The sequence below is a fragment of the Pipistrellus kuhlii genome, unplaced genomic scaffold (genome assembly GCF_014108245.1).
Source record: "Pipistrellus kuhlii isolate mPipKuh1 unplaced genomic scaffold, mPipKuh1.p scaffold_m20_p_18, whole genome shotgun sequence".
In the NCBI taxonomy this organism is placed as follows: domain Eukaryota; kingdom Metazoa; phylum Chordata; class Mammalia; order Chiroptera; family Vespertilionidae; genus Pipistrellus; species Pipistrellus kuhlii.
Window position 1 is genome coordinate 4,700,163 of NW_023425493.1, and position 27,073 is coordinate 4,727,235.

At 41.4% G+C, this 27,073-nt stretch overlaps 1 protein-coding gene across 3 annotated transcripts in view; it reads right to left on the reverse strand.

The window, feature by feature from the left end:
• Nucleotides 1-27,073, reverse strand: part of COPA (COPI coat complex subunit alpha) — a 41,688-nt gene that overhangs the window by 2,636 nt on the left and 11,979 nt on the right. Inside the window, exons 7-28 of one of the 3 annotated variants that reach the window (XM_036442704.1) lie at nucleotides 24,401-24,510; nucleotides 22,085-22,184; nucleotides 20,559-20,694; nucleotides 18,916-18,998; nucleotides 16,902-17,052; nucleotides 15,955-16,021; nucleotides 14,499-14,574; nucleotides 12,559-12,641; nucleotides 11,738-11,877; nucleotides 11,129-11,214; nucleotides 10,880-11,018; nucleotides 8,048-8,210; nucleotides 7,807-7,953; nucleotides 6,378-6,567; nucleotides 6,161-6,256; nucleotides 4,911-4,999; nucleotides 3,928-4,051; nucleotides 2,785-2,874; nucleotides 2,505-2,614; nucleotides 1,331-1,405; nucleotides 1,116-1,184; nucleotides 220-356 (exon numbers count right to left, since the gene is read on the reverse strand). In XM_036442704.1, the coding sequence (XP_036298597.1) occupies nucleotides 220-356; nucleotides 1,116-1,184; nucleotides 1,331-1,405; nucleotides 2,505-2,614; nucleotides 2,785-2,874; nucleotides 3,928-4,051; nucleotides 4,911-4,999; nucleotides 6,161-6,256; nucleotides 6,378-6,567; nucleotides 7,807-7,953; nucleotides 8,048-8,210; nucleotides 10,880-11,018; nucleotides 11,129-11,214; nucleotides 11,738-11,877; nucleotides 12,559-12,641; nucleotides 14,499-14,574; nucleotides 15,955-16,021; nucleotides 16,902-17,052; nucleotides 18,916-18,998; nucleotides 20,559-20,694; nucleotides 22,085-22,184; nucleotides 24,401-24,510 (2,461 nt within the window). Of the gene's footprint in view, nucleotides 1-219; nucleotides 357-1,115; nucleotides 1,185-1,330; nucleotides 1,406-2,504; nucleotides 2,615-2,784; nucleotides 2,875-3,927; nucleotides 4,052-4,910; nucleotides 5,000-6,160; nucleotides 6,257-6,377; nucleotides 6,568-7,806; nucleotides 7,954-8,047; nucleotides 8,211-10,879; nucleotides 11,046-11,128; nucleotides 11,215-11,737; nucleotides 11,878-12,558; nucleotides 12,642-14,498; nucleotides 14,575-15,954; nucleotides 16,022-16,901; nucleotides 17,053-18,915; nucleotides 18,999-20,558; nucleotides 20,695-22,084; nucleotides 22,185-24,400; nucleotides 24,511-27,073 lie in introns of all 3 variants that reach the window. The other 2 variants (XM_045582984.1, XM_045582985.1) reach the window with 2 other exon arrangements.

Here is a 27,073-nt window from a genome sequence, read left to right on the forward strand (position 1 = left end):
GAAGAAGACAATAAGTAGGAGCCCACTGGGACTCAACTACTTTTTCTGGCAACATAATCACCGTGAAAGCAGTAACCAAACCTCGGAGAGTGCCAAGCCAAAAAAATCGTTTCCTATTAGGAACCCCAGCTTTGAAAAATTGTGACTGTCCCTGAAGCTACCACCTGAAATATCTAAACCACGTTGGAACAGATAAAAGTCAGGAACACGGGGCCTTACCAATTGCGATTAGGATAGCCATACATGGAGGGCAGGCAGGGCAGAGCCTGATAGGTGGTACGGCCTCGGGCGTAGGTCTGCAGGAACAGTTGCTTGTAGGGGCCAAACTGGGTTACCCCTACCTGGTCGTGAAGGAGCTGAAATACAGGAAGCAAGAAACATAAGGATTTTTGTCCTCCTACCACTTAAAAACCAAGTGCCTTGGGCAAGGACTTAACTTCTCTGTACTCATTTCCTCATCAGTAAATTACACTTATTTACAGGACCTCCCTCATTTAATACCTGTTAAAGCATTTAGGGCAATGCCTGGCACACAGTGAATACATGTTAGTTGTTGCAGTTGTGGTGGCTGTTATCATTGCTACTGCACCCATGCTTAGTGTTCAAAACATACACCTGTTCATGAAGGGATGCTTACTTCACTGATATGAGCCAGAAAGCAGGCTATAAAATGAGTGGAAGATGGTTGGAAGGATTCACCTAGGACAGTGGTCAGCAGAGCCAAATATCAACAAGCAGTATAACGACTGAGATTTGAGAGCCAAATTTTTTAAACTTAAACTTCTTCCAACGCCACTTCTTCAAAATAGACTCTCGCAGGCCATAGTACTTTGTGGAAGAGCCACACTCAAGGGGCCAAAGAGCCGCATGTGGCTCGGGAGCTGCAATATGCCGACCACGGACCTAGGAGATGACTAAGCCAAAAGGAAAGCAGGTAAGAGGAAGGCCTTATGAGAAAAGTTTCTTCAGTCAAGACCCAGGGTTTCCATGGTAAATACATGCCTTTGCCCTTGTGGGTGGGATAATTTCCATTTGGTTAAGGTGAGTCAACCATCTCCCTGGGACTCTGGTTGAGACAATAACTGAACAAAAGCCAAAGTTACTTTAAGACTTACCCTCATGGCGGTTTCAAAAGATCCTGCCAGGATGTGATCAACTGGAAGCTGAGAGTTATTGCACCAGATCTAACAAAAAACAGAAAACCCAAGCCAGGTGAAATCCTGTTCTTACTATTCCCAAACTATCCTACTCTGCAGCAATAGTCCTTACACATTCATCAGTGATAGCCAGCTCAGAAACACTCGTCCCCACAGGCTGTCTCCCCGCTTACCTGAGTTGGGCTGGTGCCCTTGGTGGGGGGCACAAAGAACCCATCCTCAGCCCCACCAGCTGCAGGGGGTATGTCCTAGGGGAAAAACAGTAAGTGAGCCCTTCAAGCATTGTCCTGATAAATCTTTTTTTTAATATATTTTATTGATTTTTTACACAGAAGAAGGGAGAGGGATAGAGAGCTAGCAACATCAATGAGAGAGACATCGATCAGCTGCCTCCTGCACACCCCTCATCAAGAATATGCCCATAGCTAATGTACATGCCCTTAACCAGAACTGAACCCGGGACCCCCTCAGTCCGCAGACCGGTGCTCTATCCACTGAGCCAAACTGGTTTTTTGGCTGTCCTGATAAATCTTAACAGAGCTTGGTTCCTTGTTCCCAGTCTCTATTGGAGAAGACGGGTTGTGGTTGTGGGAAAAAACACTCAATAGGAGCAGCTTCACAAGTAACAAAATTATGTACCAAAAGCTTGCTGACAAAAAGCCTGCTGCCTTTTCATAAGCTGCTACTGGCATAACCCTGATTATCTCCTTCTTCTTTCTTTCAAACTAGAGGTCTGGTGCATGAAATTTGTGCATGGGGTGGGGGATTGTCCCTCAGCCCAGCCTGCACCCTCTCCAATCTGGGATATCCCTCTCACAATCTGGGATTGCTGGCTCCCAACAGCTTGCCTGCCTGCCTGATTGCCCCTAACTGTTTCTGTCTGCCAGCCTGATCACCCCCTAATCACTACCCTTCCAGCCTGACTGATGCCTAACTGCTCTCCTGCTGGCCCAATCCCCCCAACTGCCCTCCACTGCCAGCCCGATCGCCCCCAATTGCCCTCACCTGCTAGCCCAATCACCCCCATCTGCCCTCCTCTGCTGGCCCAATTGCCCCCAACTGCCCTCCCCTGCTGGCCTGATCGCCTACAACTACCCTCCTCTGCCGGCCATCTGTGCCAGCCATCTTGTGACCACATGGGGGTGGCCATCTTGGTCATACCAGTCAATCTGCATATGACCTCTTTATTATATACAGTGGGAGATAAAGCATCATATTAGGAGGGTGTAGATCCCCTTCCTTTTGGGGACCTCAGGGCAGGGGTGGTGATGGTGGGGAGGGCAATAAGGCCACTGGCTTCCGTAGGGACAACAGTGAGAACTTTACAAGGGTAAGAATTCCACGTACCAGCTCAGGAGGGAGCTCCAGATCTTCTTCTACCTCCCAGCCACCTCCTTCTTCCTGTCCCTTCCCAAGAGCGTCATCTCCCAAACTGTCTGTAGCCTCCACAAATCCATCTGTAAGGAAAGCCCAAGCTCAGAATAGATCCTTGTAATGACAAAATCTTAGCCAAAGGGAAGCAAAATGTGAGATCCTTATTAGTCCCATGGTGTGGAACCTGCAGAACTGCCCGCAGGCCACTCCAGGGGTGCCTCTGCTCAGACCAGTCCTGGGACTGTATTCTTACCTTCATCCAGCTGCAGCTCGGCATCCTCTCCCCAGCCCTCAGTACCAACTGTGTCAATGTCAATGTCAGCAGCCAGTGCTCCTCCCTTCCCTGCAGAGGCAAAGGACAAAAAGCTGGTTATAGTCAGGCAAGTGTGAGATGTGGCCTCCTCTGCAGACAGGCTGACTCCTTACAAAAGCAGGTGGTAAGGATCTGTCTCCTTACTGTTTTTGTTCGTTATTTATAATATTTAAATTATGCTTTCAGTAGCAAATTTCATAGAGAGGGAACAGAAGAGAGGGAAACAATTGGCCTTCCAGCTACCAAAAACTGCTTTGTAAAAAAAAAAAAAAAAAAAAAAAAAAAAAAGTGTGTGTGTGTATATATATATATATATATATATATATATATATATAAAATTGATTTTTGTATAGAGAAGAAGGGAGAGAGATAGAGAGTTAGAAACATCGATGAGAGAGAGAGTCATCGATCAGCTGCCTCTTGCACAACCCCTACTGGGGATATGCCCACAACCAAGGTACATGCCCTTGACCGGAATCGAACACAGTCCCCAAGCCGACGCTCTATCCATTGAGCCAAACCGGTTTCAGCCAAAAACTGCTTCTTAATCGAGGTAAGTTAGAGAAGATAGAGCAAAGAGCAGAGCTGGGAGCAAAATGCCAAAGGATCTATTTAAGCTGTAAGTCAGGAGAAATGACTTAGTAGACATATCCAATAAGTCAGGAGGAGAGTTAAGGGTGGGTATGGTGACACACATCTGCATATACCCACATGACAGAATTTGAGGTAGCTGAATTTGTGCTTTTAACATTGTACATCATGAGTGATAAAATACTGAATGGACAGAATAGTATATGTATATAGTAAAACCTAAGGAAATACACCAAAATGCTAATAGTGGTTGTTAGAAGCATGGACTATATCATCTCTCTTTTCCCCACCTATTTTCCAAATGTTAAGGATCTCATAATGTTTTTTAGATTTTAAAACACTGTGTACTGTAACTCCAGCATCTCTGTGCTCCATGAGGCTTCATACAGAAAAAAAGGACAGATGAAAAGGAGAGGAGAGCCGACAGTACTCCCCAGGACAGTTCTCCATAAAACAAACCACAAAAACGATATGGGAGCAGTGAGCACTTACCCTTGCTGGCAATGGAGCCTTCAAAGAACCCTTTGGACACCGTCAATAAGGGCCAATTGGTATCCAATGGCATGATAGGTGCAGGAGGCTGGAGCAACTTGGCATTAGGGTCAATATCTGGAATCTGAAAGGTAGAAAGTTAAAAGCAAACAACTCTCAGGAATCATGTAGGGGATGGTTATAGGCCCTCAGGTAGGACGGTGACATTTGTAGATTTAAAATACCCCAAGACTGTCTGGCTGGTGTGGCTCTGAGTTGACCCATGAACCAAGAAATCACAGGTTCAATTCTTAGTCAGGGCACATGCTCAGTTTATGGGCTCAATCCCTAGTAGTGGGGAGTGCAGGAGGCAGCCAATCAATGTTTCTATTTCTTTTAATTTTTTAAAAAATTATATTTTATTAATTTTTTTTTTTACAGAGAGGAAGGGAGAGGGATAGAGAGTTAGAAACATCAATGAGAGATAAACATTGATCAGCTGCCTCCTGCACACCCCCTTCCAAGGACATGCCTGCAACCAAGGTACATGCCCGTGACTGGAATCGAACCCAGGACCCTCCAGTCCACAGGCTGACGTTCTATCCATTGAGCCAAACCGGTCAGGGCAATGCTTCTATTTCTTTATCCCTCCCTCTCCTTCCCTCCCCGCTCCCTCTCAAAAAATAAAAATAAATAAAATAAAAAATATTTTAAACGTCCCAAACCCTGCCTGTGTTTCTCAGTGGTTAGAGTGTTGCAGGTTTGATTTCCGGTCAAGGACACGTATTTGGGTTTCAGACTTGATCCTAGTCCCTGGTTGGGGTGCATATGGGAGGCAACTAATCAATGTGTCTCTCACATCGATGCTTCTCTCTTTCTTTCTCTTCCCTTCTATCCTCTAAAAATCAATGGGAAAAATAGCCTCATTCTTTGGGTGAGGATAAAAAGGACACAAACATCCCAAGATTTCAGAGTTAATCAGAGATACTCATGTAAAGACTCACTGTCTCCTTTTCTGGGTCAAATGTCTCCTTCAGGCTCTCAGCTTCTTCATCTAAGCCATGGGTAGCAGCTGTTAGGTAAGCCAGTGATTCTGCAGAAAAATTAGACTTTGTGGTTCAGGTACATTTCCAAGTGAATGCTGCTGTGGGTAGGCAGACTCAAAGATGCCTCCCCGTGATCCCTGCCTCCAGGTAAGTCCTTGCATAATCCCATCCCCTTAAGTGTGGGCTGGACTCATTGACTTGCTTCTAATGACTAGGACATCATGGCAGAAGCAATGAGCATCAATCCTGAGATTAGGATACAAATACTGTGACTTCCATCTTGGATGCCCTCTCCTGTTCCCTTGCTGAGGGAGGGAGTTGCACTATGGAGAAGCAGAAAAATGCCATCTCCCAACCAACAGCCAGCGGGGACCTGAGGGCTGCTCACAGCCATGTAGTGAGCGCGGGAGGGAGCAGATCCTCCCCCACGTGAGCCCTGAGATGTCTGCAGCCTTGGCCAACACCTTGATTGCAGCCTCATGAGAGACACTGAGAAAGGCACCCAGCTAAATCATGTTGCATATGAAAACAGTCAATGTCTGTTGTTCTAAACTACTAAGTTTGGGTGCAATTTGTTACATAGCAACAGGTACCTAACTAATACAGTTGCTTATCTTTAAGATCTATCATCAATGTTGATGAGAACCTGGGAATCACTGCCGACTCCTCTGTTAAAAATCCCACATCCAGTCCTTTAATAAACCATGCTGATTCTACCTTTATACACTAAGACTGTCCATTGCTCACCCCTTCACTACTAGCACCTTGGTCCAAACCACATCTGTACATCTCTTGTTCACATGTTAGTATAATACTTGGTATATAGCGACATTTAAAAAAATATCCCTTGAATATATAAACAAAAAATAAATAAATGAGCAAAACCTCGGGAACTGAATTAAAAGAATAAAATTCCAATGGCATCTAACCAACTGTATTAACTAGGGTGCCTGCTCAGGACCTTTTACAACTTCTACCTCCTCCACGACTATTAAATATTTTCCTAAGAGTGCTTGGACAGACTGAATATTCTGGCTGGGCCTCCATTTGGCTTTGAAGAAAGTCTCTGAGCATGGTAGGAGCATACTCTCTTCTGAAAAACTGCCCAATGAAGGCAAATCCCTCTCTACTACACCTGAATAATCACCAGGAAGAGAACATTCTTCCTAAGGCCCCAAAGGAACAGGTGAGTCTGGAAAGATACTTACTCTGCCCACAGTTCTTTAGGATCCGCACCCGTTCTGACACATCACCCAGGTACAGGGCATTCTGATAATGGCCACTCATGTCCTTTCGGATCTCGGCTGTACCAAGTCAGTAAGAGACACCACGTTAGGCCTTCTCTCTTAAATTCTCTGTCTCCTCTCTAGATTCCTCCTCCCCCACCAGGACCCCTCTTCCCATCCTTAGTTTCTGGGGCCTCACCTATCTTCATCATCTTGCGAAGTTTTTCTAAGTTGCCAGTGATGAGATATAGGAAGGAAAGCTTGTCAAAGTTTTTGGTGCGTTGATAACACATTTCCACAATCTGGTGGTTCCCCTGTAGCAAGGCCACCTCTCCCAGCTTTTCCCAGCAGTTCTTGTCATCCAGCGCTTTGGCTGCTTCCAGAGCAATCTAAAGAATCCTCAGGGTTAGTTAACAGGATGGGCACCGTGGCTCCAAGCCAGGGATGATAGTGTTTGCGTCTAAATAAATCTCCCAAGGAACTTTCAATCACGCCTCACTTGCAGCCTAATTGTATTGGAAATCCCATCAACAAGTATAACCCCATATGGAGCCATGGATAGAAAAATTACATCACATTGTCATCAGAAATTTAGTTTTTACAAAATTACTTCTTAGCAGTTGTTGATTCCATAGAGCCAAACCTTTCTTAGCTATGTTATTTCCTACTTGCCAAGTCTGAAGATCCACAAGGGCTTTAGAGAAGACAGGAGAAATAATAAAAGGAAGTTCTAAACTGAAAGGTCTACATTCCTAAGCCCTCTCCCCATTTAAAAATAATGCCTACAGACTCTAGGGCCCAACATTTAATAAGGACTCTTTCATCTAAGCAGCCAACGAGCAGGTCAAATGTCAAGAAAGGAGATTTTTCTAATCCCATGCTATCTTGCCCCTATTCTAAATTTACTGAATTCAGACTAAGCATGAAATCAATAGAAGTGCTGTGGCAGAAACAGATAGGAAAAAGTAGAGATGGGCAAATAGCATCAGAAAGATGGTTATATCTAACAACTAACACCCCGCCCCCCAAATTCTATTATACTTATTAAAGAAGCAAGCCCAGAATAATGCCTTCCTAATGCCATCCTAATCCTCACCTTCTCCACACTGATATGGAGCTTATAACCACACTAGAGGCCCAGTGCACTAAACAGGCGGGCAGACATCCCTCTCACAATCCAGGACTGCTGGCTCCCAATCACTCGCCTGCCTTTGCCTGATTGCCCCAAACCGCTTCTTCCTACCAGCCTGATCAATGCCTAACTGCTTCCTGGCTGGCCCAACTGCCCCTAACTGCCCTCCCTGCTGGCCTGGTCACCCCTAACTTCCCTCCCTGCTGGTCTGATCACCCACAACTGCCCTCCCCTGCAGACCTGATCTCTCCCAACTGCCCTCCCCTGCAGGTCTGATCACCCACAACTGCCCTCCCCTGCAGACCTGATCTCTCCCAACTGCCCTCCCCTGCAGGCCTGGTCACCCACAACTGCCCTCCCCTGCAGGCCATCTTGTGGCAGCCATCTTGTGTCCACATGGGGGCAGCCATCTTTGGCCACTGGGGGTGGCCATCTTGTGTCTTGGAGTGATGGTTAATTTGCACATTACTTTTTTATTAGATAGGATTATTCTCACCTCAATGTTTCCACACTCCAGTGCCAGACTAAAGCGAGTTTTCTCGTCCTTGACAAAATGCAGTGCCACTTCAGGATAGCCCTTCTTCTGGAGATAAGCAATAATAGACTGGCCTACTAGTTTGGCGTTTCTCACCATGTGCAGTACCTAGACATTTGGGATGGGGTAGGGCAGGAAATAGAGATTACTTATAGGAAATAAGTAATTCTCAATACTCTTAGCATGTTTTCTTCTTTCATACCTCATCATATTTTCTGTTGATCAGGGCCAGCTTGAACTTGAACTCAGTAGGATCAATGGTGAGCACACGAGGACGACACTCCCTATCTAGGCAATATACGTTGTTGCCCTTCACCCTTGTGACATAGATGGGTAAATCCAGAGTTCGAATGATCCCATAGTCCCTAAGAGGAGTTAGAGAGAACCACTTTCAGTGAGTGAGGGGAAAAATCCAGGCTATAAAGGAATGGACAAAGCCTAGCCACAGCCCTTTATCCTCTCATTATCATTTTGTCCAGTGCCATTTGGACAATGATATAGATGGGAAGTTATTCAAAATAGAACAGAATTAAATGCCATGCTTATTTATTTTATTTTTTATTATGAAGTGGGAAAGATAAAGCAAATAGTGCGATCTTTCTTCATAAACTATTAATTTAGGAGTTAACAGACATGGCAATAGGAATCCGACCTACTAAAGTTCTAATATATAAGCACTAGGCCACTATGGATAATTAATTCCTTCCTTATAAGGTATATAAGAAAGGAGATAGATGCGAAGAGTTCTGACACACACAGAAATAACAAAAAACAAAATATTTTAAACTGAATGAAAAGAAAAAGTTAACAAAATTAAAACTTACAGGTATAATATAATATTTGATGGGTAATTTATAGTGTTAAATGCATATACTGAGTCCCCTATACCTCAAACCATACACAAAAATAAACTTCAGGTAGATGGACCTAGCTATGAAAGGCAAAACTATAAAAATTCTACTAGAGAATATAAAGAATACCTTTATGATCTTGGAGTCAATAAAGAGTTTTTTTTTTGTGTGTTTTTTTAAAATAGATTTTATTGATTTTGTACAGAGAGGAAGGGAGAGAGATACAAAGTTAGAAACATCGATCAGCTGCCTCTTGCACACCCCCTACTGGGGATATGCCCGCAACCAAGGTACATGCCCTCGACCGGAATTGAACCCGGGACCTTTCAGTCCCCAAGCCGACGCTCTATCCATTGAGCTAAACCGGTTTCGGCAATAAAGAGTTTTTTAAGTAGGACAAAAAATTCAATACCCATAAAGGATATTCACAGATTCAACTACATTAGGAACTTATGCTCATTGAAAGGTATCATGATGAGAGTCAAAAGACATGCCACAGAATGGGAGGAGATACTAATATCTGTACTACAGAGCCCTGACAAAAGACTGACACTCAAAGACAGTTGACCTTTGAACAACGTGGGTTTGAATTATGCAGGTCTAGTTACAAAGGTATTTTCAATAAATACTGTAAATGTATTTTCTCCACCTTGATTTTTTAAATAAAAATTTTTCTCTAATTTACTTTATTAAAGACTACAGTATTTAATGCATATAACATACAAAACGTGTTAATCAACTTACATTATCAGTAAGGCTTTTGTTAACAGTAGGTTATTACTATTAATAGTTAAGTTTTTGGAAAGTCAAAAGTTAAGCAAAGAATTTCAAATTCGTGGGGAGTGGTGCCCCTAGCCACACTTTCAAAGGTCAAGTAGATATAAAGAATGTCTACAAATGATCAAGGATAACTCATTAAAAAGAAAAAGAAAGGCTGAAACTGGTTTGGCTCAGTGGATAGAGCGTCGGCCTGAGGACTGAAAGGTCCTGTGTTCGATTCCGGTCAAGGGCATGTACTTTAGTTGCGGGCGCATTCCCAGTAGGGGGTGTGCAAGAGGCAGCTGATAGATGATTCTCTCTCATCCATGTTTCTAACTCTCTATCCCTCTTTCTTCCTCTCTGTAAAAAATTCAATAAAATATATTTAAAAAAAAAGAAGAAGAAGAAAGGATGTGAATGGAATTCAAAGAAGAGGAAATCCTGATGGAGGGCCAAATGAAAAGTTGCCTAATCTTATTAGGAATTAGACAAAGTAAAATTACAATGAGATGGTTACACACCCACCAGATAAACAAAAATAAGTCTGACAAAGGAAGGTGCTGGCCAAGATGACAAGCAAGGAAACTTTTATAATACAACCACTTTGGAAAGCAATTTCACATTACCTAGGAAATGTAAAGATATGCATACTCTATGACCCAGCAGTATTTTTTCTGGGTGGATACATAAGAGAAATGTATGTGCATATGCACCAGAAACATGTAAAAGAATATTTAAAAGAACATTCTCCCAAAATAGCCCAAAACTAGAAGTCACTCAAATATTCCTCTAGAGTAGAACTGATAAAATGTGGTATATTTATATAATAGAATATTATACAACAATAAAAATAAATAACATTAGAGCTACATCATGGATGAATGAATCTTAAACAAAATATTGAACACAGCAAAATATAAAATAATATATTCAGTATGGTTTTATTTACATGATGTTCAAAACCAGAAAAAATTAAATCATATTATTTTAAGACACAAACTGAGTGGTAAAATCACAAAGAAAAGCAAAGAAGAAATTACCATAAAAGTCAGAATAATGTTATCTTTGGGTGGAGAATGAAGGTGGTTGTCATCAATAATGACCATGTAGCAAAGGGCTTCTGGAGTGTCAGAACTGTTCTACATATTGACTTGGGCAACAGTTGTACAAATGTTTACATAACTATTTGCTATTCTCTCTCTGTAACAGCTGTCTCATATTCTATATTTGTGTCGTATTTCACAATTCTAAAAGAATTGAACAAAGAATGTTTGGATGCCCCTAGCACATATATGTCTAATATGTTTAGACTAAGCTTTTCCAGGAAGAAAATTCAGGGAGGAGTTCAGTTCCATCTCTTGAGACAGGAGAGTGATTTTAAGAAGCTACCTTCTCCCAGTCTGTATCTTAGATCAGTGACTTACCCAGTGGTGACAGCATATTTGATGTGGTTGCTTGTGGTATAGATAAATACCCCACTCTCATCCCAGGCCCCACTCTTGACACGGATGTTCTCATGAATGTTACACAGAGCCTCCAGTTTGCGGTTACAGATCACAATGGCTGAAAAAGGCATAGGGGATGAGTGCTCTGCTGGCTAGGGTGAGTGGACTTGCAGGGAGGGGGAGGGAAGGACTGGTTTCCACATCAGCGTGGATATAATGAAGACTTACCATGTTTGGCCAGTAAAGCTACATGGGACATGTCTGCTGACCAGATGACATATTTCACCTTGGAAATCTTCACAGATGCCAGAGTTCTGGGACCGAAAGAGAAAGGCAAACATGAGCACACCTGATTCCTTTGTCTCAGGTTAAGACCTACCTTCTTCTATCTCCAAATTAATGTAAACTTCAATTTCTTAAAGAGTACAAAGAGACATTCTCTGTATTGTACACTTCCTCCTTCTTCAACTCCCTCATTAATGTAATAAGACATGGCCTTATCTCCATTATTAGGGATTTGTGTATGTCTGTTGTTACCAGTTGACTATAAGCTCCTTCAAGTACAGAAACTGCATTTTCCATTCCTGAGTCCCTAGCATTCTAAATCCCAAGAGCATTCTTTGTTCAGGTTGGTGTTTTAAAAATAAATAAGCCCCTTCTTATAAGGTTATGTATCTGTACAGGATGGAGAGGCAAAAAGGAGAAACACAGTTTGGAATCATAGCACAAGAAGTGATCAAGCCAAGAGGCAAACTCACTTGGGGGAAAAAAGCTCCCACTGAGAATGTCTACTCTGCCCCCTGCACGCCTGTCTGCTCAGGGCACCTGACACGTTACCGCTTCTGCTGCACGTCAAAGAGTGTGATGGAGTCCGCGTCTCGAAGCAGGAGGTTGCCTGTGCCAGCGTAAAAGATCTCATCACAGTTGGGCACCTGAACTTTCTTGGTGATTTCATTCTTTAGATTCTTGATCAGAAGCTGAAATGACAGTTAGAGGGGGCTTAAGAGACGTGTGTGTATATAAAATGACAAGAGCTGACCATGTCCCTCAGCCATTGTTTCTTAGCTTCAATAAATGAGGCTTTGGTTTTTTTTCCTGTCCGGGTCAATCAGCAGTCTTGGTAGACTTTCCAACCAAGATTCTCTCCAAGGGCCCTGATAGTTTTTTGTTTTTTTCTCCCCTCTTTTTTTTTCCAACTGAAATATCCTGAGAAGTCCAATATTCTCCTCTCCCCACCCCCCGCCCAATAAAGTCTTAATTCCTCAATCAACCAAAGAGAATAGTACTTCTGGGCTTTAAATTTGTTAAATATTTTCTTGAGAGCGTTGTTTATTTTGTTTAGGGTCTATTACATTTTGGAGGTTGGAGGATGAGGTCAACTCCTCATCCAGACCACCTTTTTCAAATTTGATGTCGTCAAGAGTGACTTTAGCTTGGTTCTTAAGCCCAGGGCCACAGTAACCCAATCAAATAAATTTTAAGGCCATTTTTCCACAGGGGGATTGGGATAAGGCTAGGGATAGAGGTAGTGCTGATACACAAGGATTACAGCTGCTCAGGGGAGAGGGGGGGGCGGGGGAGGTGCCCTTTATTCTTCAATACAAAAGCCACTGCTATCCTACTCCCCAAATTAGGTTCCGCTTTTAGGCTTGACTCACTGAGTGCATCCGATCTAGGACAGCAAACCGATTTCGAGCAACCCAAACAGCTGTCAGGCCCGAGGATCGTTTCCCTTCAGGAGCTGAGAAAAACAAAACCAAAGGGCGGGAGCATGTGGTGAGCCACTGGCAGGTGACAGAGTCAGGTGCCATGGAGCTGCCAGTCTGGCTGCCATGTTGGCTTTGCCAGTTCAGCTGCTTCATAACTAATTCAGCCATAACCGGGGGCTGTTGTCAGTGACTTTCTCCCACCAGTCCCCTCCAAACTCCAACCTCTACCCCTGCCAAGCCTCTCTTCTCTAGGCCAAGTGACTGCATTTCAGCCAACACCATGTACTGGCAGAAGGACTGCCCATCTTGGGAGACAGCACACTCCATCAAGCTAATGAGCAGGGCCTCGCTGGCCAAGCTGTTGGCACACTGCAAGCAGCCTGCCAGTGTCATAGGCTCTCCTATCTCAACAAGCTGCAGTCGAGACAGAGCCTCCTCCCCAGGATGCAGCTGCTCTGCTGCTTTTAACATGCAAATGTAGACCTCCTAATAGAGCAGGATTGGGCAGAGCACTCCAACAAAATCGATGCTGGGCAGTATTTAGCACCAAGTTGTTGCTCCAAAGACGTCCATCCATCATCCTCGTTACTCTGAAGAAAGTTACAAAATGTTCCTCAGTTCCCAAACATTTCACTGGCTCATTAGAATTCTGCAGGGCACTCCACTCCCGGGAAAACTTCAAGAAAGATACACCAAAGAGTGTGCAGCAATATTCTTGGGCCTGTTAGTATCAGCAGAAAACTAAACAGAATGTGCTGGTCAGTCTTGCTTTGTACATCTCTGGCACCTGGGGGTGTGGGGTGTGTGTGTGTGTGTGTGATGGGACAGGCTCTATACAAAACTAATTCTTATGACAGCCAATGCTCTCACTTTCCAGGAGCTAGGGAACCTCACTCTCCAGGCTTTTGCTCTTCTTCCTCTCTGCTGCCTATGGAATGCACCTTTACTTCTTTACTAATTATCATCTTCCTCAAAAGATGGAGAAGAGAAAATAAAAGTGGCATCTTAAACTCAATTCACTGTAAACACATGGGGGGTGGGGGAAGCACGAGGTGAGTAGAGAGGGACCAAATCACAAAATTCAGTAAAAAATTGGCTTAACTGATTAATTTATAGAAGAGGCTTTCTCTTTTCTTGCCATTCCACACTTAAAGAGATAATGACCCAGTGGCACCCACAATAAGAACAGAGCTAGAAAAGTATTTCTCAGAATTTGTTGATGGGGTCTAAACCATCATGAAAGTATGCTAGTAAGAGTGGGGACCTGAGGAACAGACCTGACCTGTAAGACAACTGGAGGACGTGCACGGACAGGAGCATTAGAAAGACTCCGATCTATCCTGACAATGTTTTGTCAGCACGTTCTAGTAGTAAGGACACCAACAAGATATGGTGGTGATGGAAGAGGTAGGCAGGGGTCTCAGCTGGATCCTGGGATCCCTGGTGGAATGTGGGGCTGTTAGCAGCCTCATCTTTTTGACAAGCGAAAGGAAGCAAAGCGGATCTGGATGTGGATGGGGAGCATAAATCCCTAGTCCCAGGATGAGACATTGTAAGATTGGAACCACATTTAGAATAAATGAAATTACCAGGGTGAAAGTCATATCGGCTGACAATAAACTAGGATAACACGCTGTGCTGAAAGAGAATATGGAGAGTTTCTAATAACCAAATTATAAAATATATATATCTAGCTGGAGTAATAAAATGAAAGCGGAACATGAATATTTCACACCATAGTCGCCTGTGATGCAATTGTCAGTGCCACCTGCCACAGCCGTGAGTGATGTGGCCACAGCCCGAGGATGGAATGTGAAAATTTCAAAGAGGAAGGAAGATGTGGGAGGGGAGAACTGGAAGTAGAGTTGAGGAATAAAGAGAAAACATACCATCAGGGTTCTGAGAGTCAGCATCCTTGGGGATGGTGTATAGGTCATAGGTACTATTCTCTAAATTGCTAGCTCTCTGTAGAAGGAGAAAATTAAACTATTAGTAAGAGGCACCCAAGATATTAGTTTATTCTGACAGAGCAAACAGTATAACTACACAGAAACTATATACTTTCCCCACCCTTAACCCCGACGGCATTTGAATGTCTCCGTAGCTAAAACTTACAGGGCTTGTTGCCAAATAACTCAGTATTCCTGTCACTCATTTTTCTTTTATCCTCCAAAGATGCAGATATTACTTGAATGAAAACAAAAACTGCTCTCTATTCCACAAATTAACAGATTAAAATCCCAATATTTTATTTATTTATTTAAAAAAATTTTTTTTAACATATTTTATTGATTTTGTACAGAGAGGAATGGAGAGAGTTAGAAACATCAACGAGAGAGTCATAGATCAGCTGCCTCTTGCACACTCCCTACTGGGGATATGCCCGTAACCAAGGTACATGCCCTTGACCGGAATCGAACCTGGGACCCTTCAGTCCCCAAGCCGATGCTCCATCCATTGAGCCAAACCGGTTTCGGCTAAAATCCCAATATTTTAGTGCCCCAACTAAGTATACTTATCAACTTAAAAGTGTGTTTGAAGGAAAAAAAAAATTTGAAGAAAATTGCCAGGAGGAAAATATGGGACTGTTAGATGTTGAAAAAGAACTGGAGCTTGGCAGGCATGGCTCAGGTGGTGGAGTGGCGATCTATGAACCAAGAGGTGACGGTTTGATTCCGGGTTAGGGCACATGCCCGGGTTAGGAGCTTGGGCTTGATCCCCAGTGTGGAACATGCAGGAGGCAACTAAGCAATGATTCTCTCTCATCATTGATGTTTCTATCTCTCTCTCCCTCTTCCTTCCTCTCTGAAATCAAAAAAAAAAAAAAAGGACTGGATTAGATCTAGAAGTCATATTGGGAAAGACAGGTCTCATTTATTTTAACTTGCCAACCAGGGTTCTAAAATTTGAATGTCATTTCTTTTTTGAATTGTATGGCAAGAAATTAAGATAATTCTACTTGATGACCCTGAAGGCAACCGCCCTGAGAGGAACTCCTCTCAAAGTCAGCTCTAATATTTTCACAAAAATGGAAGATCAAAATAAGCACCTCCCTTTCCTAAGGTATAACCTTAAACATTCCTCAAATTACTTTTAACGGTTAGGGTCATTCATTTAGATGCTCCATAATGTTTAGAAGGTATTAGTTAGCCTATGAAAGATGTAAGTTCACAAACCTTTAACATGTTTATGACAACTGAAGCCTACTTGGTTTAAGCCTCTGTTTTGTGTTAGTTTTCTCAAAATGACCATTAAATAACTTCTAAGAATACATTAGAATCCTGTGGCACAAGAGCGAGCCTATGGGAAATGGGGAGGCTCTAAGAGCACTCAATGGTTACTTACTGTACACAGTAGGACGGCATTTTCTGCTGGATTGTATGACATATTGAACACTGGAAATTTGGAACCACTAGAAATGCATAGAGAAAATAGGAAAGAGGTATAAGAGTAGAAGGAAGAAAGAATTATTCCTACACCTCTTACTTATCTAATCTTTACACATACATTTGTCACTTTTATAATCAGGAATAAAAGTAAATAAATAGTGCATCTATTTTCTTCCATCCCTTAAGGTTTGGGGACTTCCCTATCCAGCTTTGAGCAAACAGTATTTAAAAAAAGCACACCCTACTACCAGTCAAATTATTTAACAGAGGCAGGGTTAGCACTACTGTAATAAATAGGATCGGTTTGCCTTGGATACAAATTCCAACACATAACTGCAGTGGACACCACAGAGGAACGTGCGACTTGTCTGGGTAATTTCTCCTGTTCAGATAAACCCGTCTTTTTATTGTAGTCATGCTAGAGGGTTCTTATCAAGCCCGTTTGCCACCATGAATGTTTCAGTGTGATGATGCAGCTGGCTTCCAAAGAGGACTGTTCCTTTTGCCAGGCATCCCAGAAGTTGTATATTCAGAGTTAGAGTTTCCAAAGACATATATCTGGTTTAGAGTTCCACATATTTTGCTAGAAAGCAAAGAAGAGTTATAGATATGCGAAATAAAGGCAACAAGGTCTGTCATCAAATTGGGCTACTCTCTACCAGGAAGCTTTCTCTGGTTTGCAAGAGAGCTGGCAAAGTGTGGCAGTATGATTTCCTGCCCACAGGGTCACCAGGATTCTCAACAGGGGAACTCCCATCCCCCAAATGGCTCTCTCCTTGTCCACCATGTCTTAAACTGAACAGTCTCAGCCAATCGGGGTTCAATCTGTGTCAGGAGAGGAGATCCAAAATGTTGTTAAAAGGACTGAGTTCAGTTTGAAGTTAAGAAACAAGTCTGATTTACCTCCGCAACTGCATCACAGCTACATCTTTAGAGCTGTTGAAATCCAACTGACGTAAGAACCGGTCCTTGACATAATGCAGCATATTGCCGTGAACAGCATAGGCTGGCCTCTCCCGTTCTAGTTTAAACACAATCATGCCACCATCATGACCTGGGGCACAGAGAGAAGAGAGGAAATAATTAACTGAAGGCAAGAAAGAAAGCTGGAAATGAGAAATACGAGGATAAGGATTATATATGTATACTAAAAATAAGTTAAGACGTCTAAATGCATCTATTATTTGCCTAAATTATCATGACTCTTGGACTTTTTATTTAAACAAATTTCTGTGAATCCTTTCCTGATACATAAATCCTTACCTAACATGTTTGATGGGTTTTGTAACTTTAAGCAAAACAATGTATAATGATAACCAACTTTATCATAAGGTAATTGCTACAAACAAAAGTTAAGTTCCTATAGCATCTTAACATTTTAACAAAATGCTGAACAAAATTATATTATTTTTATTTGAGGACCTGCAGTACTTTCTCACACTGCTACACTTAGACATGCCTTCTTGTGTTCTCTTAATACTTTGTGCAAACCTCCATACAGCACTCACCCTACACTGTAATTATGTATGTCTACCACCCCCATGATGCATAGTGCTTCCTCAAGGGAGGAATTACAATCACTTCCATCCTCCCCAGTCTCAGCTTATAATCCTATCCTATATAATAAAAGCCTAATATGTAATTCGACTAAATGGGGGACAGACCGGTCGCTATGATGTGCACTGACCACCAGGGGGCAGATACTCAACGAAGGAGCTGCCCCCAGCCCACAGGCCCCAGACCAGCCAAGGCGGATGCCATTGGTTCCCTCCTCCCCCTATCACCCTGCTGATCACCTCACAGATTGGCCCTGATTTCTGGCCACGCCTAGGGACCCTACCCATGCATGAATTTCGTGCACTGGGCCGCTAATAAGAACAAAAACATATTTGCTGAACAAACAGATGCTAGTTTTGAAAGTCTTTGTGTTTTTTTTTCTAGATAAATGTTTTGCTTTTTCCCTACTGGCATCGTCCATCTCTTAGAGAAACCTTCAACTTTTGCCCTATAAACTACTCTCCATGATAAGCCAGATTGTGTCACTTCCAATGGCTTTCCCTTCAGAGTAACATGCACAGTCTGGCGGTCTTACCTCCTGTACTTAGGCCCTTACTCACTGTGCTGTGCCCCTATTGGCATGCTCTTCTAACGGCTCAGCATCCCTCACATCATGGTCTTTGGTAATCCCCACACTCAGTCCTCTCTTTCTCCCTTACTTATTTTTTTTTTAAGTAAGTTAACTTTTTAAAAAAGATATATTTTATTGATTTTTTTATAGAGAGGAAGGGAGAGGAATAGAGAGCCAGAAACATTGATGAGAAATAAACATCAATCAGCCGCCTCCTTGTACACCTCCCACTATGGATGTTCCCGCAACCAAGGGACGTGCCCTTGGCCGGAATCAAACCTGGGACCCCTCAGTCCGCAAGCTGACGCTCCATCCACTGAGCCAAACCAGCTTTGGCCTCTTTCTCCCTTACTTTTGCTTAACTTTCCTCAAAGCTTTTTTCACTATATATTGCTATGGTCTATCTCTCTTCACTGCAAATAAAAGTTCCAGTAAGTAAGGGACATTTATGCTATACCACCAGCACCCACACTAGGGCCTGACACTAGTATATTTTTGCTAAATCTCAGCTTCTAGGTCCTCAGTTAAGAAATCCATACATCCAGTATTACACTCCTAAGTCTCCTGGAACTAATGGGCTTTACTGTTAAATGGCTCTCGGTAAGGAGAGAACACTGTAAGAAGGTATGGAGGAAAAAAGGAAAAAAGCCTCAACAACATGGCTGAGAATTCTATTTCTCCTGTCACCCTACTATGCATTTACTGGAGACAAAGCTAATGGAGAATCACTCTCAAGTCTTATAAACTTTGAGCTAAAACAAGAAAATAAAGAAAAGATGCGGCCCTTACCTGCTGCAAAGAGGTTAAGGTTGGGGTGGGCAGCTAGGACCCAGAAACGATCGTGGTCCCTACGGAAGGTCTGAACCCCAGTTCTAGGAAAATAAAAGATGCACAAAGAAATATATTAATTTCTGAGGAATCTTCAGTCCATCTACACTAATAAAAGAGAAATATGCAAATTTCCCAAATATTTGTGACACCATCAGCCAATCAGGAGCATGCAAATTAACCCAACAAAGATGGTGTGTTAATTTGCATACACAGGCACAGAGCATTGGGGCGGAAGGAGCTACAGAATCTGCGCTCCTCAGGGAGCGAGGACTTGAAGGCTCCGGGGCAGCTGGGAGCGAAGCCAGGGGAAGGAAGGCCTATTTTTGCATGAATCTTTGTGCAACAGGCCTCTAGTCCCACATAATAAAGAGCTAATATGCTAATTAGACTGGAGGGCAGAACAACCAGTAGGAAGGGGGGCGGGGTGGCAAGCCAGCCAGGGCTGCTGTGAGGGTCGAGCCCCTTGCACGAATTTTGTGCAGAAGGCCTCTAGTCATAATATTAGAGTATTAAGTGGTAAGCCAAAATGCTAATTTAAATCAGTAACAGTATACTAAATATCCTAAATAAAGGTAGTCATGATAAATTCTACAAAACAAACAAACAAACAAAAAAACAGGAAGGAAACTTCAAACTGACCATAGTATTTTGATATTTCAATTTTTATCTGTCACAATTTTCTACTATACTGCTTTCACTTCATATTTCTTATTTTTCTAGCTACAGAAGTACATACTTAAATTTAAGAGAAAAATACACAGGGAGATTTCTATTTGATAGAAAATTTTTAAATGTTGGTTGATCTTTAGGTCCCTTCAAATTTTCATAATACAGGAATACCTAGTTTTTGTTTGTTTGTGGGTTTTTTTGTGTGTTTTTTTAAAGAATTTTAGTGAGTTTATTTGAGCCAAATTGTCGACATATGCCAGGTAGCAGAACCTCAATAAATTGAGATAATGCCCCGGAGAATGGCGGGTTACATTTCTATTTATACATTGCAATCAAATGAGGGACATAGGTGGGTTACATGAAATTCATTGGATTAAGGATGTGAGATAAAGCATAGCAGTAGGAAACCCCTGGGATTGGTTAAAAAGTAAATGATGGACACAAACTTAGGTGAGTGTAGGTACAATTAACATGATAAAGAAGAAATTCGAGGCATCTGTCCTGGAGCCCATCACATTTGGTTGTGTCCCAGGGGCTCCAAGGAATACCTAGTTTTATCAAGCTTCACTATATTGTGCTTTGCAAATACTGTTTTTAACAAATTGAAGGTTTGTAGCAACCCAGCATCCAGCAAGTCTATTGATGCCATTTTACCAACAGGCTCAGCTAATGGTCAATATAACTTTTATATACACTGGGAAATAAAAAAAATTTGTGTTCCTTGTTGTATTGCCATATACTTGACTGCTGCAGTCTGGAACTGACCCCACATCTCCAAGGTATGACTGTGTATGATCAGACCTCTTTATATGCTATATGCTGAAGACAATGAGAAACAAACTTAAGTATTCTAATTTAATTTTTAAAAAGAGAGAGGATAAGAGAAAGGGGCTTCCCCTTAGTTTGGTACCACTATGTCATAATCCCCTTACCGTTTAGACATGTCCCAGACCCGGATACTCTTGTCCTCAGAATTACTAAGGATCAATTCTTGGCGAGGATGGAAGACAGCACAAGACACATTGTTGTAATGGCCCCGGCAGGTATCAACCTCCCATGCCTTTGATTCTGAAATAAAAAAAGGTCATTTGGGATTTGGAAGTATGAGATATTCTAATAACATGCTAAGGTACACTAGTACCACAAAATGTAAAATTCGCAACTTCTTTTTAATAGGGCAATTTTCTTTGTTTAAGCCTCTGAATCTTTTTTTTTTTTTTTTTAATATATTTTTATTGATTTTAGAGAGGAAGTGGGAGGGAAAGAGTGGTAGAAACATCAATGATGAGAGAGTCATTATTTGGCTTCCTCCGGCACACCCCTACTGAGGATCAAGCTTGCAACCTGGGTATGTGCCCTGACTGGGAATTGAACCCATGACCTCTTGGTTCATAGACTGATGCTCAACCACTGAGCACACTGGCTTGGCTGAATCTTTACATATTTATTTGTTCTTACATTTTGACCCTCCTATCAGTTATAGCACATATTCTCCATTATTATTTATTCCCTTACCCTGTTTTACTTGTCACTAGCTGTCATTAGAAAATAAATATAAGCTCTGTATGGCAGGAGTTTTATCTGCTTTAGTCACCATTGTATCTTCAGAGCCTTGAAAAATGTGGGATATAAAACTGGAACACTCAGACACAGGCAACAGTATGGTGTTACCAGATGAAAGGGGAGCGGGGTAGTAAAGGGTAAAGGGTAAGGTGATGAAAGATGATGTGACTCTGGGTGGTAGGCACACACTGCAATATACAAATCATGTATCACAGAAATCTACACTTGAAACCTATATAATTTTATTAACCAACGTCAGACCAATACATTTAATTTAAAAATAAACATTTGTTGAATGTTTCACTGTGTTCATACACCTCAAAATCAGGACGCCATCACAAGAAAACAGGGAATGAGGAAATTTTTATTCTCCTGGGATCAGCATAACCATTTAAGGTAAGAAAATGAGTCTCTAAGTCCAGAAGACCTGGCTACATCACCTTGCTGGCCAGCAATCAATTTAAAATATATATTTTTATTTATTTCAGAGAGAGGAAAGTAAAGGGATTGAAAGAGAGAAACATCAATCAGCTGCCTAACTGGGGATCAAGTCCACAACCTGGGCATGTGCCCGGACTGGAACTGAACCACGACCTTCTAGTTCATGTGTCGAACTCAAATACTGAGCCACACAGGCCTGGCCAGCAATCAATTTTAAAAAATATATATATTTTATTGATTTTTTACAGAGATGAAGAGAGAGGGATAGAGTTAGAAACATTGATGAGAGAGAATCATCGATCAGCTGCCTCTTGCACACCCCCCACTGGGGATGTGCCCACAACCAAGGTACATGCCCTTGACCAGAATCGAACCTGGGACCTTTCCACTGAGCAAACCAGTATCGGCAGCAATCAATTTTTTAATCATGGTAATACCATCACTGTTCACTAACCATTCATGCGCCAGATCTTCACCTGTCGGTCATCTGCCCCAGATACAATAAGGGGCATAGTGGGGTGGAAGGCGGCCCAGTTCACTCCACGATCATGACCCTGTGGAAAAAATGAGGAAAGAGTGGTTCTTCTAAAACAGCTTTATGCCCATTACTCAAAGCAAACTAAGGAACCATGTTGATTAGTTTCTCTGATTTTTATTCTTCATATGAAAAGACTAAAGGGACTATTACTATGTCAATCTATCCAATATTATCCCCAAATTCTAATGGGAATTCTTCTATTCCCATATTCAGCTTCATTTTCATTTGTGATATACTGCCTTGTTTTATTACCTATTTATAAATTTCAACTAATTTATAGCACCTCAAGAATAAAGACCAATTTTATAATTTAACTAGAGGCCCGGTGCATGAATTCATGCACTGATGGGGTCCCTCGGCCTGCCTGCTGGGATTGGGCTAAAACTGGTGCTCTGACATCCCCTGCAGGGTCCCGGATTTTGAGAGGGCAGTTCTCGGGTGATGCAGCCTGGAATCGGGCTCCCTCCTCTCGAGTCACCCAAGAACCTCAGCTGCCAAGTCACTGTAGATTGGCAGTTTCTGTGTTTAGCGTCCGGTCCTTGGTGGTCAGTGTGTGTCATAGTTACTGGCCAGTTGGCCAGTCACTTAGACTTTTATATATATGTAGATGAAAAAATTCTCCAAGTATAGTTGGAAAATTGGATAATAATCAAGATTCTTTTAGAAAATCTGCAAGATCAAAACTATTTTCATTATAAAACTAAGATATTATTTGTCTTTTCATTTCTATTCTATCTTAAGTTTAATTTTCCAGAGCTACAGGCATATGATGCCAAAGCTTTGATGGCTAATGGAATGTGTACTTACATATTTTATAAGTGGTTGGTTTTAATTTTAAATATGGTAAAAATTGACATCTATAACTTACATTAACAAAGATGATTTGGGGGTCAATAAGTTTTCAGAGTATAAGAAAGTTTTCAGCCCAGCTGGTGTGGCTCATGGTTAAGTGTCAACCCATGAACCAAGAGGTAACTGGTTCAATTCCTGGTCAGGGTACATGCCTGGGTTAAGAGGTTGATCCCCAGTAGGCACCTTGCAGGAGGCAGGCAATTGATGATGTTTCTTTTTTTTTCTTTTCTTTTCTTTTTTTCTTTTAATATATTTTATTGATTTTGTACAGAGAGGAAGGGAGAGAGATAGAGAGTTAGAAACATCGATGAGAGAGAGAGTCATCGATCAGCTGCCTCTTGCACACCCTCTACTGGGGAGATGCCCGCAACCAAGGTACATGCCCTTGACCGGAATCGAACCCAGGACCCTTCAGTCCCCAAGCTGACGCTCTATCCATTGAGCCAAACCAGTTCCGGCTGATGATGTTTCTCTCTCTCTCTATCCTTTACCCTTCCTCTCTCTCTCTCAAAATAAAAAAATCAATAAAAACATATTTAAAAAATATCTTCAGATCACTAAGTTTAAGTGCTACTTATTTAAAAAAAAAAATATTTTATTGATTTCAGTGAGGAAGGAAGAGGGAGAGAGAGATAGAAACATCAATAATGAGAGAGAATTATTGATCGGCTCCCTCCTGCATGCCCCCTACTGGGGATTGAGCTCACAACTTGGACATATGTCCTGATGGGGAATCAAACCGTGATCTCCTGTTTCATAGGCTGATGCTCGACCACTGAGCCAAGATGGCTGGGCAAGTGCTGCTGATTTTCAGATATATTATATCCTATATATATAGTTGTACTCGGAATTGTGACAAAATCGTAAATAAGGCAGTTTCAAAATAGCAGCATTTTTGAGAGATACAGTGTGGTGAAAAGTTGGTGTGTTTTGGAATCAGACAGATCCAAGTTCAAATCTATTTACTAAATACACATGGACTATGGAAAACTGCTTAGTTTTTCTACATTTCCATTTTTAAATCTTATTTCGGCAAAATTCTTGGATCTCAATAACTCTAATTAAATCTACCTCCACACCACCACCATTCTGTCCTCCCTTACAAGAGAATAGGCTCTGCTTTAGGATGGTAAAGGAGCCTAAGACAGCTCCCTCCCTCTTTGCACTGCTTTTACAAGGTAACATAATTCTCCCTTACGTGGCATGTAAGCTTCATTTCTGATGGATCACCTACTATTCTACTTCTAGTGTCTCAAAATAGCTCAATACTTAATAAGCACTGTATAAACCTTTGTTGAAGGAATGAACACATGAATGACACACTGTCACCGTTTCCATGGGAAAGAGCCCATACCCAGCGATGGCTGTAAAGAGAAATACCTCCAGTACATGCTTCACCACTGCATCCGTAGTTCCAAACAGATCAACGCCAGTAAGTCCTCTTACATCCGGCTCCACTGCGCCAGGGGATAAGTTTTTTTTCCTTAGACCTACGAAGGGATAAGGAGTGGGATGAAAGATGTAAATACTATAATGTTACCAAAAAGAGCACAGTAACAGAAGCACAGAAAGGCAGTGATAGACTAACATTAACAAAAAGGAAGGAAGAAATTTAGAGACTGAAGAAGAGATACTCAAGAGCTCCAATCTCTTTCTAAAAATGTTCAAAATGTTGAAGTACATTCACTGTCTTCTCTTTTGCTCCTTTAACACTGAACAGACACACTACTGGGATTTCTTCTCAGAGGACAATCCAAACTTCTACCACAGCTAACTTCTTCAACGAACTTCACCTCAAGAATTGTCTACTTCTTTATGGATAATCAAGAACATTATAACCTGATGAACAAAAAGATAGATTCAGAAGCAGAGAAGCATCAAACAGACTGACAAATTATAGTGGGAAGGCTGGGGAGATAAGAGATCAACCGAAGGACTTGTATGCATGCATATAAGCATAACCAATGGACGCAAGACACTGGTGGAATGGGGTGAGGGCATGTGACAGAGGGTAGGGGAGGCCGGGGGAAGGTCAATGAGGGGGAAAAAAGGAGACATATGTACTACTATTTGTAATATTTTAAACAATAAAAAAATAAAAAATAAATAAAAATATATTTTCTAAAAAAGAATTGCCTACTTGAAATGTGGCCTCAAGAGGTAAATATTCCATTTCTACTTTTCCATTTTCAACTTTATGAAACTATAGCAACTTTTCTTCTATCATCTCAAAGAGTTTTCAAAGAAGAGCCACTTGGGATGGCTGCAGATCAGCGTTTCCCAAACTGGGAGCTTTTAGGAAACTTACAGGAAGTTCCAAAGGAGTTTAGGAAACTACACCTATTAAATGTAAAACAGCTATTTGGTGGAAGAGACTATAAAACTATAAACTATGCAAAAAGTGTACTCATGTCTTCTACTTGCCTCTTGGGCAAAGGACAAAATAATTCAAACTGTTATGTCCCATTAAGCTCTTGCTTAAAAGACTGGTGATAGATCTGGATACATATATTGTACTTTGCCATTAAAACATTTGGAGGCTAGTTTCATTGAGAGGAATTAGCCCATAATTTGAAACAATGGAAAAAAGACACCAGTATAAAAAGAATCTTACTTGCAGCCATAAAAAAAGAATAAAATTATGCCATCTGCAACTTGATGGACTTAGAAGATATTGTGCTAAATGAAATAAGTCAGAGAGAAAAAGAGGAAATGCCATGTGATTTCACTTAAATGTGAACTCTAAAAGACAAACTAATAATCAGAACAGAAACACAATCATAGAAAGAGAACATTTTCAGGGTTGCCACATGGGAGGGAAGTTGTGGGGATGGGTGAAAAAACTAAAGGGATTAAGCAGTACAAATTGGTAGTTACAGAATAGTCATGGGTATATAAAGCACAGGGAATATAGTTAATAATATTGTAGTAACTATGTATGGTGTCAGATGGGTACTAGATTTATTGGGGTAATCACTTAGCTTTATAAATGTCTAGTGACTGAAACAAATATAATATTGTACTTCACTATAATTGAAAAATAAAGTATTAACAAGAAAAAGAGTCACATTTGAATAAGATCCACATTCATGGCAAAACTACACTTATCTTTAAAAGCTAACTATTTGCATTATAGTCAAAATAAAAATTATAACAGTATTACCATCTTACAGTTGAAAAGAACTTTGTGGTTTTCAAAGCACTCTAACATATGTTATGTGACTAATACTCAGTTTATAAATGAAATAATAGAATTGGAACTCAAATAATATCTTTTAAAGTATTTTGGGAGGCAAAGAGAAAAATGGAACTACCTGGTATTTGTAGAATAAAAAATCTCTAACCTAGAGGGGAAAATAAAAGCTATCACTGAAAATAAAATCTAAATAGTTTTAAGCCTAAATGTTGACACTTGTAGGAAAACATAAACATTTAAGTCCAATGACCATACTTACCTTCATTGTATCAGAATTAGAATCTCTCTTCTATTACAGTGGCATGTAAACATCAGCATTGGAGCAACAAGTGCTTAAAAGGACATGGCAGTTTTAATTATCTTGTCTCCTGCCCAAGAAGAGCATTCGGCCAATAGGAAAGGAGAAAGCAAGCCAATGCTTAAAATGAAAAAAAGAAGCACTCTCCCAAAGCTCCATAAATACCTCATCACAGAGGTGCCTCCTTTCACTTATTTCACTTGTCCCTTTAAGGGGATCTGCCAGCTTTTTCTGAGTCTGGAGTATGAAACAGATTCCAAGAAAGATATAAAAACAGATAGCTGTGAAGATCTTCACCTCCAATAAGCTTCAACAAACACATGAAAAGGAAAGGCTGTATTGCAGAACGGAAGCCTTTGTTGCACTTGCTTGTGATGGTTCAGGAAAAGGAAAGGGTATATTCAGACATATGAATGTTATACGGGCAGTGAAAAGATGCTTAGAAAGGAAATATTATTTGAGCCTTCGACAAGGCATGGGGACTGGACAGATGGAAAATTTCTACAGCAGCTACTCAAATCCAGAGGGAGGAGAGGACACTGTCAGAATGGACCAGTTT